Source organism: Artibeus jamaicensis, unplaced genomic scaffold (genome assembly GCF_021234435.1).
Source record: "Artibeus jamaicensis isolate MK-2021 breed Jamaican fruit bat unplaced genomic scaffold, CSHL_Jam_final contig_889, whole genome shotgun sequence".
Classification (NCBI taxonomy): Eukaryota; Metazoa; Chordata; class Mammalia; order Chiroptera; family Phyllostomidae; genus Artibeus; species Artibeus jamaicensis.
The window spans coordinates 2,294,508-2,321,274 of record NW_026522005.1 but is presented as its reverse complement, the minus strand read 5'-3'; the positions used below and the strand labels follow the sequence as shown (position 1 = coordinate 2,321,274).

General features: G+C 45.9%; 3 protein-coding genes across 18 annotated transcripts in view; 1 reads left to right on the top strand and 2 right to left on the bottom strand.

Annotated features, from left to right (window-relative positions):
- The window catches only part of FRYL (FRY like transcription coactivator), a 247,593-nt gene extending 236,059 nt beyond the window's left edge, over window positions 1-11,534 (top strand). For 13 of the 16 annotated variants that reach the window (XM_053654987.1, XM_053654985.1, XM_053654986.1 and 10 more), the window contains 5 exons: window positions 3,835-3,903; window positions 6,683-6,700; window positions 7,438-7,548; window positions 8,467-8,657; window positions 9,440-11,534. In XM_053654987.1, coding sequence (XP_053510962.1) covers window positions 3,835-3,903; window positions 6,683-6,700; window positions 7,438-7,548; window positions 8,467-8,657; window positions 9,440-9,698 — 648 coding nt within the window. In that variant the 3' untranslated portion in view covers window positions 9,699-11,534. Of the gene's footprint in view, window positions 1-3,145; window positions 3,252-3,834; window positions 3,905-6,682; window positions 6,701-7,437; window positions 7,549-8,466; window positions 8,658-9,439 lie in introns of those variants that run through there. The other 3 variants (XM_053654981.1, XM_053654984.1, XR_008389628.1) reach the window with 2 other exon arrangements.
- Window positions 11,535-15,314: 3,780 nt separating this feature from the next.
- ZAR1 (zygote arrest 1) lies at window positions 15,315-19,576 on the bottom strand. Its single transcript, XM_037164725.2, has 4 exons — window positions 18,659-19,576; window positions 17,126-17,218; window positions 16,794-16,868; window positions 15,315-15,562 (listed from the first exon to the last, which is right to left on the bottom strand). The coding sequence occupies exons 1-4, from the start codon at window positions 19,574-19,576 to the stop codon at window positions 15,419-15,421; spliced, it is 1,230 nt and encodes a 409-aa protein (XP_037020620.2). The 3' UTR covers window positions 15,315-15,418.
- Window positions 19,577-19,707: 131 nt separating this feature from the next.
- SLC10A4 (solute carrier family 10 member 4) lies at window positions 19,708-26,288 on the bottom strand. Its single transcript, XM_037164897.2, has 3 exons — window positions 25,479-26,288; window positions 24,505-24,715; window positions 19,708-21,540 (listed from the first exon to the last, which is right to left on the bottom strand). The coding sequence occupies exons 1-3, from the start codon at window positions 26,069-26,071 to the stop codon at window positions 21,028-21,030; spliced, it is 1,317 nt and encodes a 438-aa protein (XP_037020792.2). The 5' UTR covers window positions 26,072-26,288; the 3' UTR covers window positions 19,708-21,027.
- Between the last annotated feature and the right edge of the window lie 479 nt (window positions 26,289-26,767).

Below are 26,767 nucleotides of genomic sequence, written 5' to 3'. Positions count from 1 at the left end.
GGCAATGAGAGAGACTTCCCACAATTGAACAGAGCTAACAAAACTAATGCCACACTGTAATTTCCAAAGAAAGGTCACCTGGGCTAATAGGGAACTTTGTGGAATAGAGAAATGACCTTAGGCCATGACAGATGGTCATTTTAGATTGGGGGACTATTTTAGAAAGAGAATATGGCATGAGAGAATACTTGCATTAAGCCTTTCTCCCCTTATCAAAGTAAGGGATCTTAATATTTGGACTAAACAAATAGTGACAGATTGGAGAGGAGGAAAGAGTTTCCAACACCAGGAGAGAAAGCCGCAGGGTCTGGTTACTGACAAGTACCAGTGCTGTTCGTGAGGTGACCGGGTCTTGCCCTCTGTGCGTAAGGTCCTCACAGCTGTCGAGGACGTAGGGGTGGCATTGCTGGGCCATGGGATGTACACGTGTTCAACTCCGGTGAACTCCGCCAAGCACTCTTCTAAAAGGGCTTGTATCCATTTACAGCCTCTTCACGAGTGCGTGCAAGAGTTACCATTGCTTCACACCTTCGCCACCACTTGGCATTGCCAACTTTTAAAAACTAATTATGGTAGGTGTGTGATACTATTTTGCATTTCCCCTGATGACTGTATGAGCACGTTTTCATATAGATATTTTGTGAATTGTGCCTTCAAGTTCCTTGTCCATTTCTGAAAATGGGTTATTTGTGGTTTTCTTATTGATTTGTTGTTCTTTATTTTAAACCCAAGCCTTTTATTGGGCATATGTATTACAATACTCTCTGTGGCTGGCAGTTTCACTCTCTTCATAGCATCTTTCAAGAAACAGAAGTTTGTTTATTTTTTTAAAGATTTTATTTATTTAGTTTTGGAGGGAGAAAGAAACATCAGTGTGTGGTTGCCTCTCACATGTCCCCCACTGGTGACCTGGCCCACAACCCATGTGCCCTGACTGGGAATCGAACCAGTGACCATTTGGTTCTCTGGCTGGTGCACAATCCACTGAGCCACACCAGCCAGGGCAGACGGTTTTTATTTTCATTAATTCCACATTATCATTCTTTTCCATTACGGTTAGTGACTTCTGTTTCTTCAGAAATGTTTGCCGCCCTAGAAGCCGTGGTAGACCGTTACAGTGGTGACCCTGGTGAGGCCCGCCACTCCGTGTCTGCACCCCTCTGCTGCTCTTCCTCCGGAGATGGAGTCTGTGACCCGCCTCCCAGTCCGGAATGGCCTTGTGACTCGTTCTACCAATCAAAGTTAGGAATGTTGCTGTGCCCTTCTGAGGCTAACACTTAAGAGGTTATTTTGCAGCTTCTGCTCTTGCCATCATGCTGGTCAGCGTGTAAACTGGGATAAATTCTGGAAAACTGCTTGAGCTCTAGTCTCCTGGAGGATGCGGGTCATGTGTAGGAGAAGGGAGACGTCCCAGCTGCCATGGGCCGCACACCCGGCATGGAGTGAAGCCAATGTCAGACTTCTGGCCCCAGTCAAGCCGTCACATGACTGTCAACTCTGAGGGACCCTAGGCAAAGCCAGAGGAAACTCCCGGCCAACATTAGATTTGTCTTGCTGTTTCAGGCCATTCAGTTTTGGGGCGGTTGGTTTTACTGCAGTACGTACCATTTGTAATCAAACATCGAATACCCACAAGTAAATCCAGTCAGAGATGCTCTGGAGCTCCACACGCAGATGCATAGGGGCATGAATAGTAAATACCCACAGAGTGAACACCGGATCAGGGTGCGGCTCCCTTCCGTACCTTCTTCCACCCTAAATCCTGGCTGACAGTGTTCGGCTTCTACAGATGCCCTTGGAGGGCCAGCCGTCTGCGAGCTAGTCCGTCATGCCCAGAAGCCAAACCTCCTGGGTTAAATTTTAACTTCATCTGGGCCTTGAGTAAAGAAAGCGTCATGACAGGAAGACTGACCGGATGTGAAGCCGAGGCACAGACGTCCACGGCGTCCTGGGGGCACCGGCTGGAATGGTGCGGGCCTGCGCTTTCCAGGGCAGTGTGCAGCCCGTGGGACCAGAGGGCTGAGGCGTGGCTGTTAACACAGTAAAAATCAAACAAGTTCCATAGTGCCCCCCAAATGCCCTATCCCTAGGCATACAGTATACAAAATAGTAAGAAAAGGCCATTAAATAATCGATTGAAATTATTATTTCCAAATGTATTAGTTTACAGGGACAAATTGAGCTAGAATAGTGATGATGATGAAGTGTACAAGCATTTTAATGTTTTGTGTGAATAAAGACTATGCACAAATTCTATGACAGACGTTGACTGAGTGTTGCTGATAGAAGGAAGTCTCCTGGATAGCTTTTGACACGGCTGCCAGCAGCTGTCTCTCTCCAAGAAAGCTCAACGTGCTGGTGTTTAGAGACGCTGTCAAGCAAAGAGCCAAGGGCTGGTGCAGTCTGGGGGTCGGGATAAAAGGGCCATGAGGTCAGAGAGCCTGTTTTGAAATAACTGAGAGGTCTCATTTTAATTCTCTGTGTGTAGAATGTTAAGATGCAATTGAGAATTTTAAATGTATAGCACTGAAATATTTTTTTAAGATTTTAAAATATTTTTAGGGAGGGAGAAAACATCAGTATGTGGCTACCTCTTGAGAATCCCCCACCAGGGACCTGGCCTGCAACCCATGCACGTGCCCTGACTGGGAATCAAACCAGTGACCCTTTGGTTCACAGGCCGGCACTCAATCCCCTGAGCCAGTCCAGCCAGGGCAGCACTGGAATCTTTTCAAAGGGTACACTTAGTGTAGCTTAGGACTTTCTTCTCAAAGTCCCAATGAAAATGTCCTAATGATTTCTTATGTATATTTGTATTACGTTTAATCCATCATACCTAATAAAAAAGAACTAAAATGCCAAAAGAACGGATAATACTGTATTAATAATATCAAGCTGTCAAAACCTAGGAACGAAACTTGAAGGCTCTTAGCTTTCACTTGAGCTTGGACATTCTATGACGCCAGTGTCTTTTCCTGTTAAACCACAGTGCTATTATTTTCTTTTTATTTGACCAAAGAAAAGGTACCTTAAATAAATAGCCAGCTTTAAAAATAGCCCCTAGATAAGGAAAAACAGCATATGGCTTCCATATCCAATACTCTTTGGAGATAACATGTTTGTCATTCATTTCTGTCTAAAAAAGGAAGAAAAAAGAAATAAGATTTAAAATGGATTTTGTTCTCTGTTTCATTAATTAAAACTGACACTAGTCTTCTGGGAATTACACTCCTGATAAGCAAAAGGACCTGGTGAGTTCTAAGCTGCCTTTATTAAACTGACCTGAGAGGAATCACATCTTTCATTTCCCCATCGTACGTTAGACAAAGGTCAGGTGTAGATTGTGAAGGTTTTCAATAAAACCTGCAAAATGCAGAATATTCTTCACTGAAGTGGAGCACCACAAGTCCCTGGAGTAGAAGAGCCGTTTTTGCATTTCTGTTGGTGAGCCTTCGGGCATGTGAACCTAGATAAACCGACAGTATCTCCTGCTTCTGCTTGTTGCCTAGAAACAGTGAGGCTCTGATGGAGATGGAAGTCTGTGTCTACAACTACTCCTAGAAGTTCAACTTAACTTTTTTAAAAAATATTTTATTTATTTATCTTTAGAGGGGAAGGGAAGGCGAGAGGGAGAGAAATATCAATGTATGGTTGCCTCTCATGTGTCCCCTGCTGGGAACTGGCCTGCAACCCAGTTCCAGCCCTGACTGGGAATCAAACCGTGATCCTTCGGTCAAGTTAACTTTTAAGTTTGTTTTATACACATAGGCTGTTATATTACCAAAGTCACTGTTGAATTACTGTATTAAAATGTAATGTTATTTATTTCTTTAGTGGTTAGACAATTGTAAGAGGACATTTGGTGCCAAAGAAGACCTGTATAGAATCAACACAGATGCACAAGTAAGTTTCTTATTCTTAGTTTTGCTCTATTTCTGTATGAGGTAAAATAATGCGTATGCTCAAATGTCCTGATTTGATATTCCTAGAAATAAAGAACCTTTGTAACACTTTCCAATTTTGTTATCAGAACAATCTTTGTGAAAGTTAGGTTTAGTGAAATATTGGCTTTGTAATGAAAAAGTCACTTTAATAAAAATGAAAGACCAGCTTGTGACCGAGGCTTAATAACGTCCAGTAGATAAGCTTGATGGAAATCTGCACAGACCAAGCCCGCTTTTAGTCGCGGCTGCTTCTTCCAAGAAATTCTGGCTCTTGGCTGGTGTTCGGCGACAAGACTGGTCAGGAACACAGCCTGCGAGTCGGTTCTGTACGTCCGTCCACATTGGCCTTTCTGAATGTGACTTTCCGGTTGGATAAACTGAAATGTTTCTACTAGTATAAAATTCAGTGAAAATAACAGTATTTTCTTAGAGAGGAGTACACATAAGCAACACATACATTATATTGAGGGTAAATGAAGACCTACAAACTAGTGTAATAGGAGTGTGACTTCATGTGAAGGTGCACTCATTAATTAATGACCTCTGCATTTGACATCAGAATTCTAATCTTTTTCAACATCAATTATATTGTTACGGATTTCCAGTCACTATAAAAGTTATTGTACTATAAAAAGAAACCAAAATGCAAAGAAAATAACAGTGTCCTCTCAGTAAGTGTTTGCTATGTGCCAGGCCCTGTACCAAATATTTCATTCATTATCTCTGCCCTTACAACTCTGTGTAGTAGTTGCTGTAATTATCTCCATTTTGCAGATGAGGAAACTGAGGCTAAGAGAAGCTAAATTATCTAAAATCAGTAAGTAGTTAGAATTAAGAGTCAAACCTAGACAATCCTGAATTGTTACAAATGAATTATCAAGTCATATTTGTAAAATAAGTATGTAATTAACCCTAGATTAGAATTAGATCCTTTGGTTCTAATTCTGTCTTTGCTCCTATTTAACTGCATGGCTTAAGTAATATAAACTCCTTTTTTCCTATATAAAAAGGTGATTAGACTAAATGAGTTCCTTCTCCCAGAGTCTGCATCAGTTAATATAGCTCACGGTTTTCTATTAAATGAAAACTGAACACTGTACATTTACATCTCTCTCCTTTCATATTCAGCTCCTTAGAGTGGGGACCCTTTTTACACATTATCTGCTGTCTGTCCCTGTGTACCAATATAGACTTTTGCATAATAATTATCTATAAATATATGCTGTAGGAGGGGAGGGGGAAGGAAAGGGAATAGATGAGTCAAAGAACGTGTATGAATGACTCATGGACATGGACCACGGAGAGGAGATCTCCTGAGGGTGAGAGGGGTGGGCTGGGTGGAAGGGGGCAACAGGGAAAAGAGATTGGGACAACTGAGAGAATAAACAAGGAAAAAATAGATTAAAAAATTAAGTACTGAAAGCAAAAAAGATAATAAAAACAAATGAAAAGAGAACATACATGCAAATTTCAATATACTTAAGAGTCATTAATTTTAAATGTACAGTATTAGCATATTTAGTATAATTTCTGGTAATTTGGAGCTATAGAACTAATAACATTTGTGTTATTTTCTACAGTTGTAGTGACCATAAACTTCATCAGCTTTTTTTTATTACATCCATAGTGGAATATGGATGCACACAGAGTCAGTTCTGTTTTATTTATACTAAGAGAAGTGAGAAAAAGTATTAAAACTCAAATAGTTGTTAGTTTCCATATAAAACAGTATAAGATGAAACCTTAGAAATTCAGAAATGCTAATAAATTTGACATTGGATTGTGCTCAACTGATGTTCAACAGAATGACTGAGTAATTTATGGTAAGCAGTAGGGAGCTAAAGTTCACCTTTGCTTAGCAAATCCTTTCTAAATTGATAGGAATAAATTTTATATAAATAGTCCTACACAGGAAACTACTTAGAAATTCAAAAGGAACTTTAGAAGCAATATTTACATTACAGCAATTGCAGTTTTAAATAGAAATCATTTTTCTCCATTGATGAGTAGGTCCAAGTTGCTGTACATATTTTAATGTAATAGTTTTTAAGTAGCCCATAAACTAAATATTTCACTGTGTATTTTACATACATATCTCATTTGATTCAAGCCCAGTAGGGTTGAATTTCTGAAGTTTACTAAATTATATTTGGAACTCAATTTTGAACACACATCAGCTTCCAATATTTTACCTTCTGACTCCAATTACACACCAGTTATGGCAACATAGGACCTGATTAGACAGTGAAAGGTAGCAAGCCTAGAATGAGCCACACCAAAGATAATCTTCTCATGGGTAAGTATTTATTATATAAGATTATAAGCGAACTCTTTTCTGAGTGCAGTAATTCATTTTCTACTGAAAAATTTCCTCCTTTACTCAGAAAATTTTCTGACACTTTGCTTTTTTTAAAAAAAGGTATAAAGACCATTTACAGTAAGCCAGATTTGCCAAGATCACATTAGTCTGATTTTCTTTGTCGCTTTTACACAGAAATAAACTGTAGTCTAAATGTAATTGATTTATTTGGCAAAGAGTTAAAAACACCCTGGATTGTTATAGTAAATGTCGAAAAAGTTTCATTCTGGAAATAGCATCATAAATTTTTCTTTGGGGTGTAATTAAACGTTCTACAGTTTGTCTGGGACATCTGTGACCCTAGTTAAAATGATCTTACACTAATTCTTGGTCTTTTTCTTCCTTTGTATTTTTGTGACCCGATCACCTTCTTGCTTAGCAAATGGAAATTCTAGCAGTAAGTGACCTGTCTTAATTTATAGACTACTTATCCATGTCAGACAAACTGGTTCTCATTTGCCATTTGTCCATTTGTGACCTAGCACTGTTTCATCATGGACTGCTACTTTAAAAGTAGTGTGTGCTTCAGGTTTGTGCAGCCCTAATCTATCAAATGTCGGGCCTGTAAAAATGAGATTTTATAATTAATGTGTACAACTTGCACTTGCCTTTTTATACATTTATAACTAACATCTCCTTTTAAATTTCTTAATTTTAAAAATCAAAGTGCAAACGTTAATTTCATTGTCTCATTTCAATGAGATTACAAAGTTTGTGTTTTTTTTAGAAAAATGAATTCATTTTTAGCTAAGAGGTTATACAATTTTATTTTGCTTTAACAAGCACTAATTGGTAAATATAGTGCAATCCTGATGTCGCAAAAGTATATGCATTTGAAATATAAATTTAAAGTTTTAAAGCATAACAAATCCTTTTTAAAGCATCCTAGATATTGCCTGCTTAAAAATTCTAATGTGAAAATGTGCTTCACACTAAAAATGAATTATGTAACCAACAATATCCTTAAATTTTGAATCGGTCTTCATCAGCTTCACACCATATTAACTTGCTTACTGCAGAAAAATAAATGCCAAGATAATTTTAACAATTATTTTACAAATTTATTGGAAATATGTGGTCTAGTCAAACGTGGAAAATTGCAGCTAAATTTAATGCACTGTTATTTATTTCTAGGAATTGGAGCTCTGCCGAAGGTTATACAAATTGCATTTTCAATTGCTACTTCTGTTCCAAGCCTACAGTAAACTTATCAGCCAAGTAAATGCAATAAAAAATGAAGCCGAGGTAAATGTTCCACTGAACCAGGAGAAAGTGAAAATGTACATATACATATATATTCTTTGTGGGAGAGCTTAAGGCTGAAGTCACTCATCACAAATCCTTTTTTACCAGAATTGTTTTTTTGAAGTGATGTGCTCCCTCCAGACCTATTAGTAAGAAAGACAGTCGGTAACCAGCAGCTTTAAAAGGTTCAAGACCGTAAAGGTCGCCACAGCAGCGACCGATCATCTGTAATCAAAAGTCTGGTAAAGCACATCAATTCAATAAAGATAAAGCACTATTTTAGGAAACCCCTTAACTTCCTGTTATTCTGTAATTCTAGTAACAGACACAAGAATAAGCATGTCAAAGCACTCTAAATGTCAGAAAGCATGGAATGAATAGATTCAAAGATAGTGACTTGAGTCTTTTTTCCCCATTGCCAACCGCTGATTCTAAAACCGTCCTTAGGGAAATGATTTAATCTGTTTAAATGGTTAAACTTAAAAAAGATAACACATAAGGGTTTATATAAAATACACTAGATAAGTAACCTTTTAAAATATAAAGACTTTCTTCTACTGTCAAAAAAAATTTCACCATCCTCCCATAACAGTAAATTTGTTTTTACTGTCCCAGGTGAAGTAAATACCACGTTAAAGCCAACAACCTGCCCTGTTTATTAGCATTTAACAGTTACTATACTTACTACAACCTGTTCTGCCAAGAGCATCTAAAGACTACTGTTTTGGTGGCTAAAACATTTATCCCTACTGAATAGAGAACTTAAAATATTAACTGCTCTTAACTAGTAAGTTTGACACTTGGAAATCTTTCAAATAAAATACTACTGCCACCAACTGTGTCTTCACGGCCGGGTAAGTGCGCCTTCGTCACTGAGGGTGTCAGTGGACCCTCCTAAGGGGCCCTTCCTCGTTGCAGGTCACCAACATGTCCGAGGAGCTGGCCCACCTGGAGAGCGTGCTCAAGGGGGCAGAGTCCGCCTCGGAAAACGAAGAAGTGGCCATTTCCAAAGCTGCACAGACCACCATCGAAACCGCCATCCATTCTTTAATTGAGACTCTGAGGAATAAGGAGTATGTGTCAGCCGTGGCCCAAGTCAAAGCTTTCAGGTAAAATGCAAAGGGGTTTGTGAGGAGACGCACACACACCAGCGATTTCCATCTGGCAGCGCCCATAAACTGACACTCTGCAGCACACACAAAAATACATTTTTGGCCATTCTAACAAAAAACTAGGTATAATTTTGATTCATTCACACTTGGTGGCTGTCGTCGTTGTGTGGGCTGCTGTCATTTTTTTATTTGCCAGTCTGGGGAAGAGAAGTCGGCGCCCTGACCGAACAGCCCGGTGCGCGCATTGGGAAAGCCCTGCGGCACCTTCGAAGACCTCTGCTCTGTGCCCAGACGGGGAGGTGCAGTGATCGGGTTTGGTTTTCAATTCGGTGATTCTGTAGCAGGTTTCAGTGAAAGGAAAACATGATTTTGTTCTCTTTACAGCTGTCACTGAAATCCCAAGTTTAGATTTTGTTCACTCTCAGGGATAAATTCAGTAATCTGTTTGCTCAAATCTTACAAGATACTCAGCTCAGTGGGCTGGGTGTCGTCCCACAAACCCAAAGGTCCCTGCTTTGATTCCCGGTCAGGGCACATGCCTGTGTTGCGGGCCAGGTCCCCTGTTGGGGGCGTGCGAGAGGCAGCTGATTGATGTTTCTCTCCCATTCTCTCTCCCTTCCCTTCTCTCTAAAAAAAATTAATGAAATGAAATCTTTAAAAAAAATCCTCAGAGAGTCACAACAAATTTTGTTGTCATGGGTATTAACATGATGAAATGTAGTTAATCTTCATAATCGCTTGAGTGAGTCTCAGGACTTAACATTACTCTGTCTCTTCAGGTCTCTCTGGCCCAATGATATCTTCGGCAGTTGTGAGGATGACCCCGTGCAGACACTGCTACACATATATTTCCATCACCAGACGCTGGGCCAGACAGGAAGCTTTGCAGTGATAGGCTCTGACCTGGATATGTCAGAAGCCAACTACAAACTGATGGAACTTAATCTGGAAATAAGAGAGTCTCTACGCATGGTGCAGTCATACCAGCTACTAGCACAGGCCAAACCCATTGGAAATTTGGTGAGCACTGGATTCTGAGAAACTTCAGGCGTTTAAGAAAGAAACTAAACTGAAGACGATTAAGGATATTAACAAGCACCTTTTATGAACCCTTGCAATTCACTGATAAGTTTTTCTGGCAGCATCTGTAACTCATGAGTGTAACTCATGTCAAACTGTATCAAGATATACAAAGAATGTCAAAATCAAAGATCTGAAGAAAAAAAAAACTAATTGTTTAACAGCTGCCGATACCTCCCACAATTACTACGAAGAAGAAATTTTTAAATTACGTAACCTGTGTGGAACAGAAAAGGGCTAAAAGTGATGCATATAAGTACGTACGTTGCTTTCTGGGGAACAGATTGTGAGAATGTCTGCAATAATGGCCTCCGACACCGAGATGCTGAGAAGCAGGTAAGATGAGGCTGGTTCATTTTAGCTGAAGACCTGCAAAGCTGTGTGGATTCCTAGCATAATCTACAGTTGATGCCTACCCATCTCTACGAAGAACATCCAGTCGGAGAGACATACACAGAAACCTGTTTCCAAAAACCACGGATGTTTTTTAACATGTGGGATAAGGGTGTGGGTGTTTTGTTTTTTAGTCTGTATAAGGAACTGTGTGTGTGTGCGTGTGTGTGAGCTGGGGTGTGTGAACACGTGACAGTCATATTTTCAAGGTGTGGATGTTCGGTGATAACGTCTCAGAGCATGCCTGAAAGAGCACTGCAAGATTATTTTTGAAGAAATTTTATTTTATTAGATCTAACTCTTCACAGTGTGTAAATGTTAGAACATTTTAATAATATTTTAAAGCTGGGCTTTCCCAGTATTTCAAAAAGAAATAATATATCTGTTAACGTTATTGGAATGCTGCTCAGTTCTCTGATCAGTGCTATGTTACGACTGTTGACGACTAACCAAAGTAGACGCCTGCAGAGACTTTAAAGTGTAAGATAAAGATGTATGCTGCCTGTCAGCTCCTCTCATTAGGAAAGTTTAACTTATTTTACTCCATAATTATTATAGAATCTGTATAGATTAAAACTAGTATTTTTTCTTGTACATTTGTGCAATGCACTGTATACAAGACTAGGTGTACAAAGCTAAAGGAGAACATTGTGGTCATTGATGGCAGAATATAGGACTTGTAGACTCCGCAGTCTACAGAATTCAAGAAGAGAGATGCAAATGCATTTTTATATGTTTATTCAGGACTCAAATGTTTCACCCTAAAGGAACCCGGGGCTGTGGGGGAAATGAAAGAAAGCCTGAAGACTGACTACCAAAACATGCAATACACTTACTGAGTCTGTAGCATAACATGAACTGGATTCTCTGTCCTTTTTTAAATAGCATTTTGTAAAAGAAATGAATGTAGTCCCACAATTCCTCCGATCTGAAAGGAACACCTTGTATTTTTTATATGCATCTCTTATCCACTGTGACTTTTCTTTTAAACTGGGCTCTGTGGTTCCAGAGTTTGGAATGTAGAAATGAAATGCTTAGCTTTGCCTTTTCTCGGGGGTGTGGACCCTGCCAGAAATGTAATTATGCTCAAGTGCATTAGCTGGAGGCACTGTGCGCCCCGTTGGACTGCTGACTACAGTTATGTTACCGATAAACTTCCGTAACTGGTCACGGCACATTCATAATCACTGTATTTTTTGACCCTGATAAAAAGAAATTATTTTGATGGTGTTCTGGTACTGTAAATGGCGTCCTTTAAATTATTTAATAGCATTTGGGTGTGGGGCGGGAAGAGAGGGCTGGTGTCCAGAGACACACCACATTTTACATCCTAGCTCACCATCCCCTACTTTTCCTCACCCTCCTTCTATCCTTTTGTTAAAATAAAAAGCATTGTAGTTGTTGGTTTGTGTTGTATTTTAAGAAAGGATGAATGATTATAGTGTGCATCATTTGGAAACAGTTCAAATTACCTTCATTACTCTTAAATATAGTTTTCTGTAAAAGAAGAACAAAGTTGACTGCACAAATTGAACCTTTCAAACTGTTGAAATCTGCTTTTCACATTTCTTTGTGTGAAACTAAGTCTGTTAATAGTGTAATGAAAATGAACGCACCTGCAGAGGTCAAGGTGCAGCATCACCTGCAGCATCATCGAGGCTGTCCTCGGGCCAAAGGGTCTCCCTGGGACCTGCACTTCTCCACTCCTGACCCTCTAAATCCAAAGTTTGCACTTACTGACCAAGTATATCGAATGCCTAAGTTGCTGAACACCTTATTTAGTTCCTATCAGGGCCCAGAAGCTCATTTTTGCTCATAGAAGCTATTTCTTTAGCCCACTACATTTATCATTTTTAATTAATTTGTAAAATAACACCAGAAGAGAACAAATCTGGAATTTCCCTCATGCTGCTTCTCAAATACAAGGCCAAAGTGTTTTAACACAATGTAGAAAATATTTTCTACTTCTCGTGATATGAAATAACAGGTATGGTTGCAACCTACAATGCACCTTGAATTTAGGAAGTAGTTACACGTTCCCCTAGAACAGACTCACTGTTCCGAGTGAGCGGGTTTGTGGAACCGCTCCTACACCACGGGGGGCATGACCCAGGACGGGGAAACAAGACGGTAGAGTCGATGGAATTAGGACTGTGTTTTTTGACTTCTTAAACATTTTCAAAGGGATCCACTGTCACTCTAGCAAATGCAGGAAATAGGAAGGGAGTTAGAATCACTTCTCTCCACGCCCAGAGATAACAGTGATCTGGAGCATTTGCTCCCAGCCCCGGGCTCTCGTTCAGAAAAGCTCACTCGTCACTGCAGGCTGTGCGACCCGACCCCGCCTTCCCGCGCCTTCCTTCACTCGTAGGGGAAAGATGTTCGCGCCACAAAGCTTTTGGCCCAAACTTTCTGGAAAAAAACCTTTGATTTTAACTTAATTCTATGTATTTATATTTAGAAACGAACAACTACCATATTCCAGGGTATTATTTTGCATAAAGGCATCGTTAACTGCTTTCTAGAGCTACACTTTTAACACATAAATAACAAATAAAAGAATTAAAAACATATAGGGGCTGGGATGGGGGCAAAGGGCAGAAAAGTAGTTGAACAACAATTAAAATTTAAAAAACATTTCTGCCCTGGCTGGCGTAGCTCAGTGGATTGAGTGCAGGCCTGTGAACCAAAGAATTGCGGTTCAATTCCCAGTCAGGGCACACGGTTGCCCTGGGTTGCAGGCCAGTTCCCAGCAGGGGACGCGCGAGAGGCAACCATACATTGATATTTCCCTCCCCTTCCCCTCTAAAGATAAATAAAGTATTTTTTAAACATTTTTATAGATACAGAATTAATATTACCCATGTATAATGTACATCCTTATTTTTCCCCTCAAATCTGGGCCAAAATTACACGTTATTCACGGCAAAATACAGTAGTTTGATCCTTGCTCTCCTCAACTGTAAAAGAGGGTTAGTGCTCTTAGGAGAATTAGTGGTAAACAATATTAAAGGTGTAACTACCCATGTTAGTAGCCAGTGAATTTCTCGTAGGACCCGTTGCAGGTGTCTCCCTGATGCTCTCATTCACTCAGCAAATGCCCCGGTAGCTCTTGTACCCCACTCACTGCCGTGTGAGTCGAATGAGTCCCACCCCTACCCTCAGCCAAGTCAACAGCAGGCGTCAGGATGAAACACTTTGCCAACACACAAAATCACTGGCACTCATTACTCTTTGACCCCCCTCCCCCACGGCCACCATTTTACCTGCTCTTCCCAGGGCTCGTCCACGGGCTTAAAGGCATCCACGGGACAGCCAGAGACGGTGTTTGTCATCGTGCCCCACCACAGCTTTAAAACCTTTCGGTGGAGTCTCACTGATGCCGGTACCCGAACGAGTTCCAAGACGTCCCCCCAGTCGAGCCCGCCACTCGCGCCCGCCCTCTGCAGTGCCCCGCCCCTGTGGCTGCCACCTCGTGCTCCGGCCTTCGCGCAGGTTCACCCAATCCGGAAAAGGCCTCCTTCCCTGCTTCCCTTAATTCATCCCAACTTCAGCACAGCTAAAATCACTTTTTAAGGAAGCCCTTCCTAACCTACCCAAGTCATCCTCTATGACAGACAGTTAACTCTTCCATATTAATATGGCAGAACTTCCATTTTATTTATTTTTTTTAATGGGGAAATGAGTGGCCATCTGCCCTCCATTCTAGAAGCTCCGTGAGGGCAGAGGCCACACCCAGGTTCGTTTAGTAACTGCAAAGCTGGCCCAGCTGCGAGCTTCCACGCTTTGGTTCCATAAATAGCACCTGGGTGCATGTTAAATGTTTAACTTAGATTCAACAGGGGCAGTGGCCTAGGAATGTGCATTTTCAGCAGCACCTGCCTAGGTCCGTAAGGATACAGAAGGCCTTTCCCACTGCTCTAAGGCAGGGGTGTCGAACGCATTTTCACTGGGGGCCGCATCGGCCTCCCAGTTGCCTTCAAAGGGCCGAATGTAACTTCAGGACTGTATAAATGTAACTGCTCCTTAACTAGGGACGAAGAGCTGGACGTCGCCACAGAGCAGAAACAAGGTGTCAGGGCGGATAAAACAACCTGAAGGGCTAGATTCGTCCCAAGGGCCTTGTGTTTGCCACCTGTGCTAAGGACTCTAGAGACGTCATACTCACTTTAGGTTTTTATTCCTTGCATTTGTCTACACACAAGCGTCCAGTAGGTTCACTGACTTATACGGCCCGTTTAAGGCAGTAAGGGTTAACCTGAAGGGGCCACAATTGGGGAGACCGCGCAGTGAGCACCTGGTGCCTGTGACGTGGTTTCTGTGACCGTGAGGCAGTAGCCCTCAACCCCAATTCCACCGGGGGCCTGAGGCTCTGGCGCAGTGTCACCCTCGGCCAGGAGAGCTCTGGCGGGGGGTCCCGCCTGTTCTCTTGGGACTCACGTAGGAAGCTATTAGGGGCCCTTAGAAGAGAATCTTTAAGTTAGAGAAAACACTTTGCAGTTACAGAACTGCAAGTCAATAAAAACAAAGGCTAACAGTGATCTTTGTCAACTCACTTGAAAATCTGTAAGTACCCTTAGGCACCCTATTTTTAGAGAGCTCCCACCTCCAAGTCCATTTAACAAAGTTATCTAACATCTTAAAGAACCCTCCCTTAGCAACCCCACCCAAGCCCCAGCTGTGAAATTGTGATTAAGGACAACTCAGTTCTGTTCACAGCCTTCCTCCTCACCCCACACCTCGGCCCAGGAGTTTGTCACCTACTAGACTGAGGTCACCAGGATGCACTGAATCCCCCACCCACGGCCGGCCAGCCCGCCCCTTGGGGTTACCCCCAGCTGTCCCACATACCAAGGACGGCTCTGCCTCCACCTCCTTCAGAAGCATGCTTATTTTCACGGTGAGTTGGCTTCTCTTTGTTCAGTTCACATCTTGTGTATAAGCTCCAACCCCACAGACCCACGTAAGCGGTGCATCTCACCTGTGAGCCCCTCTGAATTTTCCTCAAGCAACTAATACACCAGAGTCTGGCTGCTCCACATGCAGTGAACAGACATTCATCTTAAGTGACAGGCCCAGACTGTTAGCACAGGACAAGCTTTCCTAAACCTTTATTTTCAAACAAAGACAAGATTTTGTGCAATTGTTTTGCAATACTTTTATTCAAAGGCTTTGTCAAAAACAGCCTTTCAGGAGAAGAAAGAGGCCGAAAGGAGAAGGGGCTTGAGAAAAGCTCCCTTGTCTGCTCCACTGGCACCGGGTCAGGACCGGCCTTTTACACTCATTTAAATGATGTATTTGAAGCTGAAACTGCTGTCGCAGGACAGGCGTTTGCCTTTGCATCTCCCGCACAGGTCTTGGCGATGGGGCCGTTTAGGGTCAATGTGGCGGAGTTTGACTGAGCAGGAGCATCTAGTCTGTTTACAACTCTGAAAAATCAAAGTGAGAAAGAAGCACGTTCAAAAGGTAACCCCTTGGTAATTTCCTAGAACTTCACGTTCTCCAGTCCATTCAAACAGTTGTTGAATATATGGCTGCACTCTGAGCAAGGCCCTGTGCTAGTCTGGCTGTGTGCATCCCTGGTAGCCATGACAGAGTCACGAACACGGGGGGTTTAAGCATTTGTGGCAGGCCCATGTTGCACATGGTTTAGTCTGGAGTTGTTTCTTTTGAAACTGTTTTCTTACAGGAAGTCTTTTCCTGCGCTCGAAGGATGGAGAACAAGTAAACAGGGAACAGGAGTTAAATAAATGTATTGCAAAACAAGGAAAGCTAGTCTAAGGCTAGTGGCTAGTGGCAAGCTGTGAGTCAGGACTGGCACCAGTGACCTTGGCCCTCACCCCATCCCAACCTACTGCCAATGGCCTCGCGCTGAGGCCACAGAAGGGTGGATAAGCATCCTACTCTAGAACCTCCCCTACTGGAGGTTCTATTTCTGGAGTCGAAATAGTTTCCCACACTTCGTTTCCCCCGATCCACCCTGTGGTGATAATGTTTCCGACATCCAGCCCGAGTCAAGTGCGTTGATTAAGCTGTCTCCACTGTCAAGTGGGGCTCCATTCTGTGTGATAATTGGCAAGTTCAGTCACCTCCTCCGTCTTAGGTTACCTTAGCCTCTCAGCATAGCACAGTGCTTCATGAATAGCAAATAAGCAATGTTACCACTTAACCCTATAAAGCTCAAGAACTTAGATTTACTTCAAATTATTCTCCTTCTGCAAGCTCTCAGACAAGACTAAACTTTAAAACCCCACGCTAATACTAAATAAATTAAATTAGGTATATGCTTCATAAAAAACATTTGGGCAAAACAGGCAACTTTTACCACCTCATGTTAGTAGAACAGTCTCCTACTTCTCGGCTTGCTTTCTCCTACACTAGACTGAGCAGCAGGTGAGGCAAACATTCCTCCATATTTCAAGTGAGGTGCTGATCTCTAAAATGTTATTACCATGATCAAGATTTGCAAGGGCAGAAGGAAACCCCCCACCGAGGGCCTGTTTCCCAGTCAAGTATTGTTTCCAAACTCCTGTCAAAAAGCTGTCAAAACCTAGAGGTCCGTGGGAACCGCACCTCTTTTAGGAAACACATTCAACAAACCACACCAAACACCTCCACCACTTTCCAGTCCAGGCACAAAAATGCAAACATTCAACTTACCTGACAGGTAATATCCTCCACTCGGTAAGGGTTGTAAGACTTCTGACAAGTTCTGCAAAACTGCTTAAAGTAAACCTGTGACAAGAGAGGAAAAACTGAAAGCAAAACCTTTTTTGGGCCTGCGAACCAAAAGATCACGCATGGTTTGATTCCCCGTCAGGGCACATGCCTGGGTGGCAAGCCAGTCCCCAGCAGGGGAAGCACGAGAAGCAACCACACACTGATGTTTCTCTCCTTCCCTTCCCTTCTAAAGATAAATAAAATTTTTAAAAAAATTTTTGAAAACCCTTTTTGACACTTTCATCAAAGGGTGTCAGTCACGAGGTGCTCACCTTGCTCGTGCCCTGCACGCACCACACGTAGGCGCTTTCCCATCGGATGTTGCAGTCCTTGCAGTGATAGTAGCCGTACTTCTGCTCCAAGAACTGCAGGAGAGAATGCCACAGTGTAACCGACACGGCATCGGAATTTGTACCCATTTCAGAAGCTGAGGAGGATCTATGTGCTACTTAAAACTAGCAACTTCCTTCAGATCATGGAGGAAAGAAGGAGGGTCCATAGTGATTAGGTGAGCGAATGGCTTAATTAAGCAGATAAGCATGCCGCGGGCCCCCAAAAGTTTATATGCCAGATTAACTTGGTTTCTAAAGCAAATTACTGAGCAGGGAGGTGTTTTCCCTCAAACAGGCAAGGGAAAAAGCCAAACATCTAGGGATCTCTAAACCTCGAGATTCTTCAGGGAGCCTTTTCTGTTGGAAAAAGTCGGACTTTAGAACGACACACATGTGGGAGTGGTTACGCTGAAGGAGCAAGCACTCTGCGTCCTGAAGTACTACTTTAAGGTGTTCACCCTCGATTAAGCAAATTCTCTGTGCTGCTAGTTAAATCGCCACCACACAGTGGAGCTAGGAATCTGCACGGCCGAGGAGCCACAGTGCACGGGTGACGTGAACTGAAGTGGCACGGCCGTGTTCTTAGGCTTCTTTCTGCCCCAGTGAGAAACTAGGTGTAAACACGTTTCTGGCGTTAGACCTTCAGAATGGAAAGGAACTCGGAAAAGCACTCAGCACTTTCACAGGTGAGCAAATTAAAGTGCAGAAGAACGAAGAAAGTTCGTACACAGTTTATGCATCACTTTTCGATTCACTCCTCCTCCCCTCGCCCGCGCCCGCCCAGAGCCCGGACCGCAGTGGGAGAGACCCGAGGCCTCCTTCCGGCCTCCCGCGGCCCGCTGCTGCCTCCCCGCCGCCCGGGACCGCACCGCCCGCTGGGTACTCCAGCCCGTTGGGGTTCAGCCGGCGTGAACTGGCCCTCCGAGCAGCCCCATGCACCAGCAGCACTGCGTTTGAGTTGGGGTGCTTTCAGGAGAGAGGAAAGACCCCGAGAGGCACTACAGTAGCTCTCGCTTCCAGTAGAAGCTTGGAAATCCAGGCAACAATCAGGAGTGAGCGAACTCTGGTGGGCGCCTGTTGGGCTTTTGCCACATTAAGTTCGGACAGCCGAGTGGGATTCTTGGGAATCAATTCTCCTGCCACAAGTCCACCTGCCGACTAGCGGGGTGCCCTCCCTAGACCACCGAGTTCGCGGTCAACACTGGACCGCGTGCCCACGACCAGGGTTAGGCAGCACATGTGCTCGGAATACGAACGTCACAAGGCGTTTCCCTCGCCAAACTTGGCGCTGCTGTTTTGCAATCGCCATAAACAATCAGGCTACAACTGATTTTCCTGTTGGCGGAGGGAGGATGGCTGTGCTGCCCTCAGACGTCCTCCGCTCTCCACGGCCCGGAGCGGGCAGGGACCCGAACCTGGAGGAGACCCACGCCCCAGAGCCCCCCTGCGCCCCCGCCAGTCCCCAGGCCTCACCTGGAAGCGCAGACGCTCCTTGCCCGGCTCCGGGCTCCGCGGCGACGACCTCGCGCCCTCGGCGGCCTGGGCGCCCCGCGCCGGCGGCGGCTGTTCCGGGCTCCTGGGCGCGTTCCGCGGGGCGGCCTCGGCTGCCCGGGTCTCCCGAGGCTCCCAGCTCGCCCGCGCCGCGGCCCCGGCCTCCTCCTCCTCCTGGGACTGCGGCGCTTGGGGCTCACTCCTCGCCGACCCCTCTCCTGGCTGGGCGTCTCGGGGCTTCGCGGGTGGCGGCCCTCGCTCCGCGTCCGGCGCCCCGGGCCTCTGCTCGCGCGCCGGGGCCTCGGCACCGTCCAAGAAGGTGGTGAGGCGGCGGGAGACCAAGGGCGAGTACAGCGCGACGGTGCGTGGGAAGTGCACGGGCCGCGGGCCGCCGCTCGGGGGGCTGTCGTGCTCCCGGGCCCCGCCGGCGGGCTGCGGGGAGGAGGCGCAGCCGGCCGCGCCCTCGGGGCCCGGGCTGGCGGGGGGCCCGGCGTCGCGGGGCCTGCGCAGCAGCGTGCGGCGCCCCAGCGAGCACTGCACCGACGCGTCGCGGCGCGGATTCACCTGCACCGCCGCGTCCCGGCTGCCGACCTTGCGGGGCCGCGGGGCCAGGCCGGGGCTCACCTGCGACAGGAGGGCCATGAGCTGCGCCCTCTGAAAGTTGTCGAAGTAGTCAGCGGCCATCAGCTGCCCGTAGCCGGGGAAGGACGGCGGGGCCGCCCCGGCCGAGGAGGAGGAGGAGGAAGCCGCGGCAGGGTAGCCCCCGCCGCGGGGCCGCCAGCCGACCCCGCCTGCCAGGCCCTTGCCCTTGGCGGCGGGCGGGTAAGGGTACGGGTACGAGTAGGCGGCGCACGCTGGGTACATGTAGCCGTCCTGCACCTCGTCCCCCAGGGAAGCCATAAGCGCAGCCCCGGTCGTGCGGCCTGCCGCCCGGCCTTAAGTAGGCGGCCTTGCGGGGGCGGCCCGGAGCCCGGCTCGCCGCCGCACCTTCCTGCCGCGGCTGTGTTCCCGCGTCCCCGCCGCGACGGCTGCTCCCTGATCAGGTCCGTGTGGGACTTTTCCGCACCCGGCGGTCCGCACAAATACCCTTAGATGTTCTGGAAAGAGGCTTTCTTTGCGATGCACGAAGTGATTCGTAAGTGCGTTTGCCCAAGGCGAAGAGCGTTCCAACAAGACAGAGCTCTCACCTGGAGTAGCTGAGCCAGGTGGTCCCCATACCTTGATTGGTCCAGGTGTCTGCACCGCCCAGGAAGCTGAAGCGAGGCTGGGAGCCTCTGGCTAGTGAGCAAAAATAGGAAGGTTTGGGGAACTGCTTTGGTTGGCTTATCTATGACCTCAGGTTATAGGTTACTTAATTATCTCAGAGGTGCTCCGAGAAGTCTACCCACCCACTGAGCCCTTTCAGTAAGTGCAGGGAAAGCACTGTGGGACATCCATAGCCAGGCCGACAGTCTCGTCACCGGAGCACGTGCCCCCGCCCCCTCAGACTCGCCCCACCTCACACTCTGACCTCCAGGTAACTGTTCTTCTCCAGGGTGGAGAGTAGTTCCACAAATTTTCCCAATCCCTTTATCTGGAGGATAAAGGGATTCAACAAATTTTCCCAATCCTATCATCCCTCCAGATAACGGGATTCCACAAATTTTTCCAATCCTATCACCCACAAGATAAACTGATTTGCGGTGAGTTAACATCGCTACAGAAGACCATGTCCGTCCCCAGTTGGAAATAAAATACTTTTGTCTACCTGAAAAATGTTGTCTGTTTATCACCAATAGATATACTAGATCAAATAAATGCATTAATGTATATATTTTTTTCTGATTTGAAACAGGTTTGACACTTAAAACAGTATATATAGTTTAATTGACCTGTTTGGGGATTTTTCTAAATACGGGTCAAATTTCAACATTGTGAAGTATTTGTAAGTCGAGCTAGCACACTTTTTTTTACAACGATTACATTAAACTCAATTATGCTTTACAAATATAGCTTTTTTTTTTACTAATATAAGATAGTGCACCAAAATTCTACATCTCCAAGACCCTGTTTTCTAAGAGTTTACATATTTGAAACAGTCATAGAAATTGGTCATGGTTAAAACCTAATAGCACATTTGACTTGTTCAGGCTTCAGCAGTCCCAGGTGCGAGTCACTGCACGACACTGACCGGTCACTTGTGAAAACGCTTGGTGGACACTCCCAGGCAACCTTACAGTGGGAAGACCGAAACTGTTACAGGTATATAACATGAACCAATTGTTATCCTTTATGTAAACCATGTACACAAACACAGACTGTAAATAGGAAGTGATGCTGCAGCAGGACCGCGCTCCTGCGTGTCTCCAGGTTTAGAGAGAAGTCTGAGTGGTTTCCATCATGATGAAGTTATCTGCCTTCACTGTGCCATAGGACGTGTCTGCCATTTCCTCTTCCTTTAGTTTCTTATAAGAAATATCTGTGTCTTCATCTTCATCTAGAGGATCTCGCTTGTGCAATATCTCACTTCCATACATCTTATATAATAAAACAAAAATCCCTGCTTCTGCAGACTGGAAAAGGGCATAGAGCAAGGGAAACATGTACATGCTTCCTATGAGCCGAGGCGGAAAGGCCAGTTTGAGGATGGCAGTGCAGAGCTGCACGTTCTGGCTTCCTGTCTCCAGGCACACAGTCCTCTTGCAGTTGGGTGGGAGATGGAAGAGAGTGGCCAAGCCGTAGCCTGAAGCATAGCCTGCCAAAGGCATGACAATCGCTATCATGTACACAGTTGCAGGAATACTTGCCAATAGCTCAGGTCCTAGCATAGTGCCGGTCATTATGAAAAGGACCACCAGCGTCACTAGCAGAGACCACAGGGAAACCTAGTGATAGAAAATGGATAAACGAACCATCATACAGAAGGCAGCTGAAAGGAATTCAGGCAAGGAAATCCTAGGCTCTTGGAAGAGACCCGTCTACTCTGACCGCCCACACAAAATGGAGATCTTGAGGGCCAGGAGGCCTCCAGCACCACGCTGCACAGCTCTGGCGGGTTGGAGGCTCCTCCTGCAAAACAGCCTACAAAGGTCACAAAACGGTTATATGGGGAAGGCTCCTCTTCTCCTGGACGGCCCCCAGGCTTTCAGCCAAAAGTCTGTTTTTGAGGGGTTTTTTAAAGTTTGTTTTTTTTTTTTTTTAAGATTTTATTTATTTATCTTTAGAGGGGAAGGGAAGGAGAGAGGGAGAGAAATGTCAATGTAGGGTTGCCTCTCGTGAGTCCCCTGCTGGGAACTGGCCTGCAACCCGGGCATGTGCCCTGACTGGGAATCGAATCGCGATTGTGTGGTTCACAGGCCCGTGCTCAGTCCACTGAGCTGCACCAGCCAGGGCTATTTTTGAGTTTTGACTGTTTGGAGCGTGCACTGAATGCATGAATGTGCCCCCTAACAACACAGCAGTTAGAACTGAGCCCAATACACCACACATGGCCTGGTGAGCAGAGTGGACGAATGGACACTACTTTCCTGGACCAGAACCCCTGTTTTTCATAAGAAATTAGCTCTCATTTAACACATGAGGTAACAGGTTATCAAAACTTATGAAAACAAGTGTGTGATATTTTTCACTTTGAAAATACTTTATACTTCAGAGAATTGATAGCAATATCAAAAGCAATTACTAACTGTTGGATTAAGTAAGGGGGAAACATGTAAACATAACAGGCGAGGTGTCCATTGCAATTTTGCAATCCCCCCCTTTTCACCTGCTCCTGGAAAACCTCCCACCCACGAGTCTCCAGTGGTGCTTGGGAATTATTACAGTAGATGGACTTGTAATAGAGAACAACTGACTGTATCAAATGGTGTGTCATCTTGACTGATACATTTCAGTCATTCAGAAGACAGACTGTGTAGATATCAGGTAGAAACATAAAAATTCCACTCCTAAGCCCTGGCTGGTGTAGCTCAGTGGATTGAGCGCGGGCCTGCGAACCACACAATCGCGATTCAATTCCCAGTCAGGGCACATGCCTGGGTTGCAGGCCAGTTCCCAGCAGGGGACTCACGAGAGGCAACCACACATTGATGTTTCTCTCCCTCTCTCCTTCCCTTCCCCTCTAAAGATAAATAAATAAAATCTTTAAAAAAAAAAAGTATAATATATATGCAGGAACAATTATAAAGGACACATGGACAATGACGGGTGGGGGCGGGAGGAAACCAGAGGGAGATGGGGAGGGCTGGGGGTTGGACTGGGGTGGGCGGAGAACGGCAGAAAACTGTACTTGAACAACAATAGAAAAAGAATATAATATATGAAATCCATGTATATTTACATGTACATATATATTTATTACACTCAGAAGATATATGTTTATTATAGAACACAATTACTTTTACCTGAGGCTGGATATATGTACAGAAAAGAACTATTTTCATATTAATAAAAGTTAGCCCCTCTATATATTCATATTGCTTTAGAAAATAAGTTAGCCCTGGCTGGTGTGGTTCAGTGGGTTGAACACGGGCCAGTGAACCAAAGGGTCACAGGTTGGATTCTCAGTCAGGGCACATGCCAGAGTTGTGGGCCAGGTCCCCAGTAGGGGGCGTGCAAGAGGCCACCACACACTGATGTTTCTTTCCCTTTCTCCCTCCCTTCCCTTCTCTTTAAAAATAAACAAATAAAATCTTAAAAAAAAAAAAAAATAAGTGGAAGCCCTGACTGGTGTAGCTCAGTGGACTGAGCACAGGCCTGAGAACCAAAGGATCTCAGTTTGATTCCCAGTCAGGGCACATGCCGGTTGCAAGCCAGTTCCCAGCAGGGGCCAGTTCCCAGCAGGGGACACATGAGAAGCAACCACACATTGATATTTCTCTCCCTCTCTCTTTCCCTTCCCTTCTAAAGATAAGATAAATAAAATCTAAAAAATAAATAAATAAAGTTAGAAAAAAATTAAAAAAAAATAAGTGGAACAACAAATCTGTTTCTCTCTCTCCCTCTGTTACTCACTCTCTAAATTTTTTTAAACTATATGAAATATTGCGAGAAAAGGAACACAAAAATTTAGTAACAGCTTGCATTATTTACTCACAATCTAATTTTATTTTGTGCTTTGAAGTTTATATTTTGTGCATTCTATTATATTGCCATGATGTAATTTTTAAATTACTTTTGGTCTGCCCTGGCTGGTGTAGCTCAGTGGATTGAGCATGGGCCTGCAAACCAGAGTATTGCGGTTCAATTCCCAGTCAGGGCACATGCCTGGGTTGCAGGCCAGTTTCCAGCGGGGGACACATGAGAGGCGACCATACATTGATATTTCTCTCCCTCTCTCCTTCCCTTCCCCTCTAAAGATAAATAAATAAATAAATCTTAAAAAAAATAAAAAATAAATTACTTTTGGTCTTATTAGTGTCAACTTATTTTTAGAAAGCAGCAGTCTACAGAATTATTCAGACTTCCGCCGTTGAAAAACAGAGTAATGCATTTTAAAATACTATACAAGTTCGATTAAAGTAACCTTATTTCACCTGCTTGTTTGTAATACACTTGTTGTTAATGAGACATGTTTCCATCTGATGCCCTGACATCTATTTCCCACATGATCTGTTTCCTCATATGAGTACTGAGTTCTCTTGTGCTGTTTCTAATAAATCTGTGTCTTGATTAAAACTATGCTTTTTTGAAATTTGAAGGTGAAAATTATCTTTGTGGCATAAACTTTTTTTTTTAAGTTTATCCGTGCAAGGGCTGCCAACGTCTTTTCTTCCTTACCCCTTTCTCCCAAACTTCCTAGCATTCCAGCCGGGGTTCCGTTACGTGTGCAAAGAGAAGAGTGACATTACCTTCACAATGTAGTCAGCCACCCGGTTGTATTTGTAGCGGATGAAGACGCCCAACCCAATGGGGATGAGAGTGCTGCAGAGAGTCAGAGTGATTGCCCCTAGGGGCAGCAGCTGCACCAGAGGGGTGTTGATCCAAGCTCGGCTGTAGATCCACACACACAGGGGCATCAAGACCAGGGCCAACAGCGTGGAGGAGATGGTCATGATGATGCTGCAGAAAAGGGGAGGAACAGGAGTCAGAACGGGCCCTGAGCCAAAGGGCCTGTCTGGCACACGGTGACCCTCCATCTTGCACACTGGGTGGAGGAAAACGGGGGCGACGGCAAGTCCCCAGCGTGAGGTCTGGGGAGAACCTACTTCATCTGGGGGGAAGGCCAAGTGAGCTGCATGTCCAAGTCCAACTGAAACACGAACCTCAGGCAGAGGGGGCGGGGGGGGGGGGCCGCTGCCCCTGGCTTTGTAAAACCTATGAAGCCTGGATGATTTTGAGGGCAAGGAACATTTTTTTCTTTTTTAAGCCTTCCAAATATCCTGTTAGACATGGTAAAGCTGCTGAATACTTGTTGGATTCAACTCAATCACGTTGTCCTCATTATGAGGTAGCTCTTTATTGGGAGCAATCGCCCTGTTCTGTGTGCATTTCCGGCGAGTGGCCAGTTCTCCTGGTCTCCCAGGGGCCTGCACCGACAGCCCGACCCTCAGGGAGGGTGGCGAGAGCGCTGCAGATGAGTCCCCGGGACCCTCAGAGCAGCTCCTTCCAAGTCTAGTCAAGGCAACACTACCTGTTCAGCTCTGCCTTGACTTCTAGAGCCGGGGCGCCAACATCTTCCTCCACCTCGCTTCTTCCCCGTCCCTGCCTCATTCTAGCCGCCTCTCTCCTTCCTATCCTCCTGATCTTCACGATCTGCTGCACCCTCTGCTGCAAACGCGGCGCGTTGGGATGAGAAAGATGCCTGAGGGACACAGCTCCGTACCTGAGGTTCATGTCGCCGTCCACCAGCAGGGACATGAGGTTGGAGAGATTGCCGCCGGGGCAGCAGCCGCACAGGAGCACCGCCACGGCGGCCACCTCGTCCAGCGAGAAGACCAGCGCCAGCAGGAAGGCCAGCAGGGGCAGGAAGCCGAACTGGCAGAGCGCGGCCAGCAGCGCGCCCACGGGCCGCCGGACGTGCGCCCCGAAGTGGTTCACGTCCACGGTGCAGCCCAGGCCCAGCATGGTGATGCACAGGGCTGCGCCCACGAACACGTTCAGTCCGTGGTTCAGCGGCGTGTCCCAGAAGGGGGGCTCGTGGGGAACCCAGGGCCGAGGGAACGGGGAAGGGCCCGGGCTGCCCGCGAAGCCGCTGGTCGTGGGCCCCGGAGTCGGAGCGGGGCTGGGGCTGAAACTGACGCTGGGACCTGGCCCGAGGCTGAGCCCGGGGCTGGGGCCGGCGCTGGGGGAGGGGGTGGGAGCGCCGGAGAAGTCCGGGCCGGGGCTCGGGCTGCTGGCGTTGGGCGACAGGGTGTAGTTGTCCGGCTGCAGAGAGGACGGGATGAAGAGCAGAGTGGCGTTGTCGCTGTCGTTCATGGCGCCGACGTCCGGAGGCTGCAGGTCTGGCTCCTGTCCGCGCTGCGGGTGTCTGTTCCCTCCTGCCGCGCGCACTGGACGCCGTCCGCCTGTCCGTCCGTCCGTTTCCAAGCCTGGGCTGCTGCTCGTCACTGACGTCTCCGTGGCGTCGGGTGGGGCAGGTCAGTCCGAGGCTCGGCGCGCGCGCTCGGCCGACGCCCGAAGACCGCGCAGCCCCCCGAGGGTGAACCCAATCGCCGCGCCCCGCGCCGGCAGGCCCCGCCCCGCCGCCTGGTCCCCCTCCTTTTAATCACCAGTAAGTGGTTCTGTTAGAGTGCAGCCAGGGGCGGAACAAAGACCTGACAAAGGACAAGAAGAAGAAAAAAACGTTCCTGGCTGCTGACCAAGTTCTCTGATGGTCTCTGCCTCTTGATAATGAAATCTGGAGACCCAGGCACAGAGGGAAAGAGAAGAAAACTGCTTATCTACGCACGAACATAAACCCCGTACCCTGTACAGCCTGCAGTCCTGACCTCGGGAGGTGGGGAGGGGTGGGGCTGACCTAATGTGAGCGGTTCTCTGGTAGGAAGACACACTCCCTATCTGTTTTAATTTGCAGGCACAATTTTTAAATTAGATTTTTATGGGATCATACTGGCGGTTTTTGCATAAGTGGGCTCTTAGGCAAGTGCGTGTGTACTATTTCGTTTGGCCCTG

Bases quoted from the DNA above. Each gene is read 5' to 3' on its own strand.
- ZAR1 (XM_037164725.2), bottom strand. From the start codon at position 19,576: ATGGCTTCCCTGGGGGACGAGGTGCAGGACGGCTACATGTACCCAGCG. The intron at 17,219-18,658 runs GTGAGGCCTGGG...TCTCTCCTGCAG, and splicing joins AGGAGCGTCTGCGCTTCCAG to TTCTTGGAGCAGAAGTACGG. The intron at 16,869-17,125 runs GTGAGCACCTCG...CTCTTGTCACAG, and splicing joins GCGTGCAGGGCACGAGCAAG to GTTTACTTTAAGCAGTTTTG.
- SLC10A4 (XM_037164897.2), bottom strand. From the start codon at position 26,071: ATGAACGACAGCGACAACGCCACTCTGCTCTTCATCCCGTCCTCTCTG. The intron at 24,716-25,478 runs GTACGGAGCTGT...CCTTTTCTGCAG, and splicing joins GACGGCGACATGAACCTCAG to CATCATCATGACCATCTCCT. The intron at 21,541-24,504 runs GTAATGTCACTC...TTCTATCACTAG, and splicing joins TGGCTGACTACATTGTGAAG to GTTTCCCTGTGGTCTCTGCT.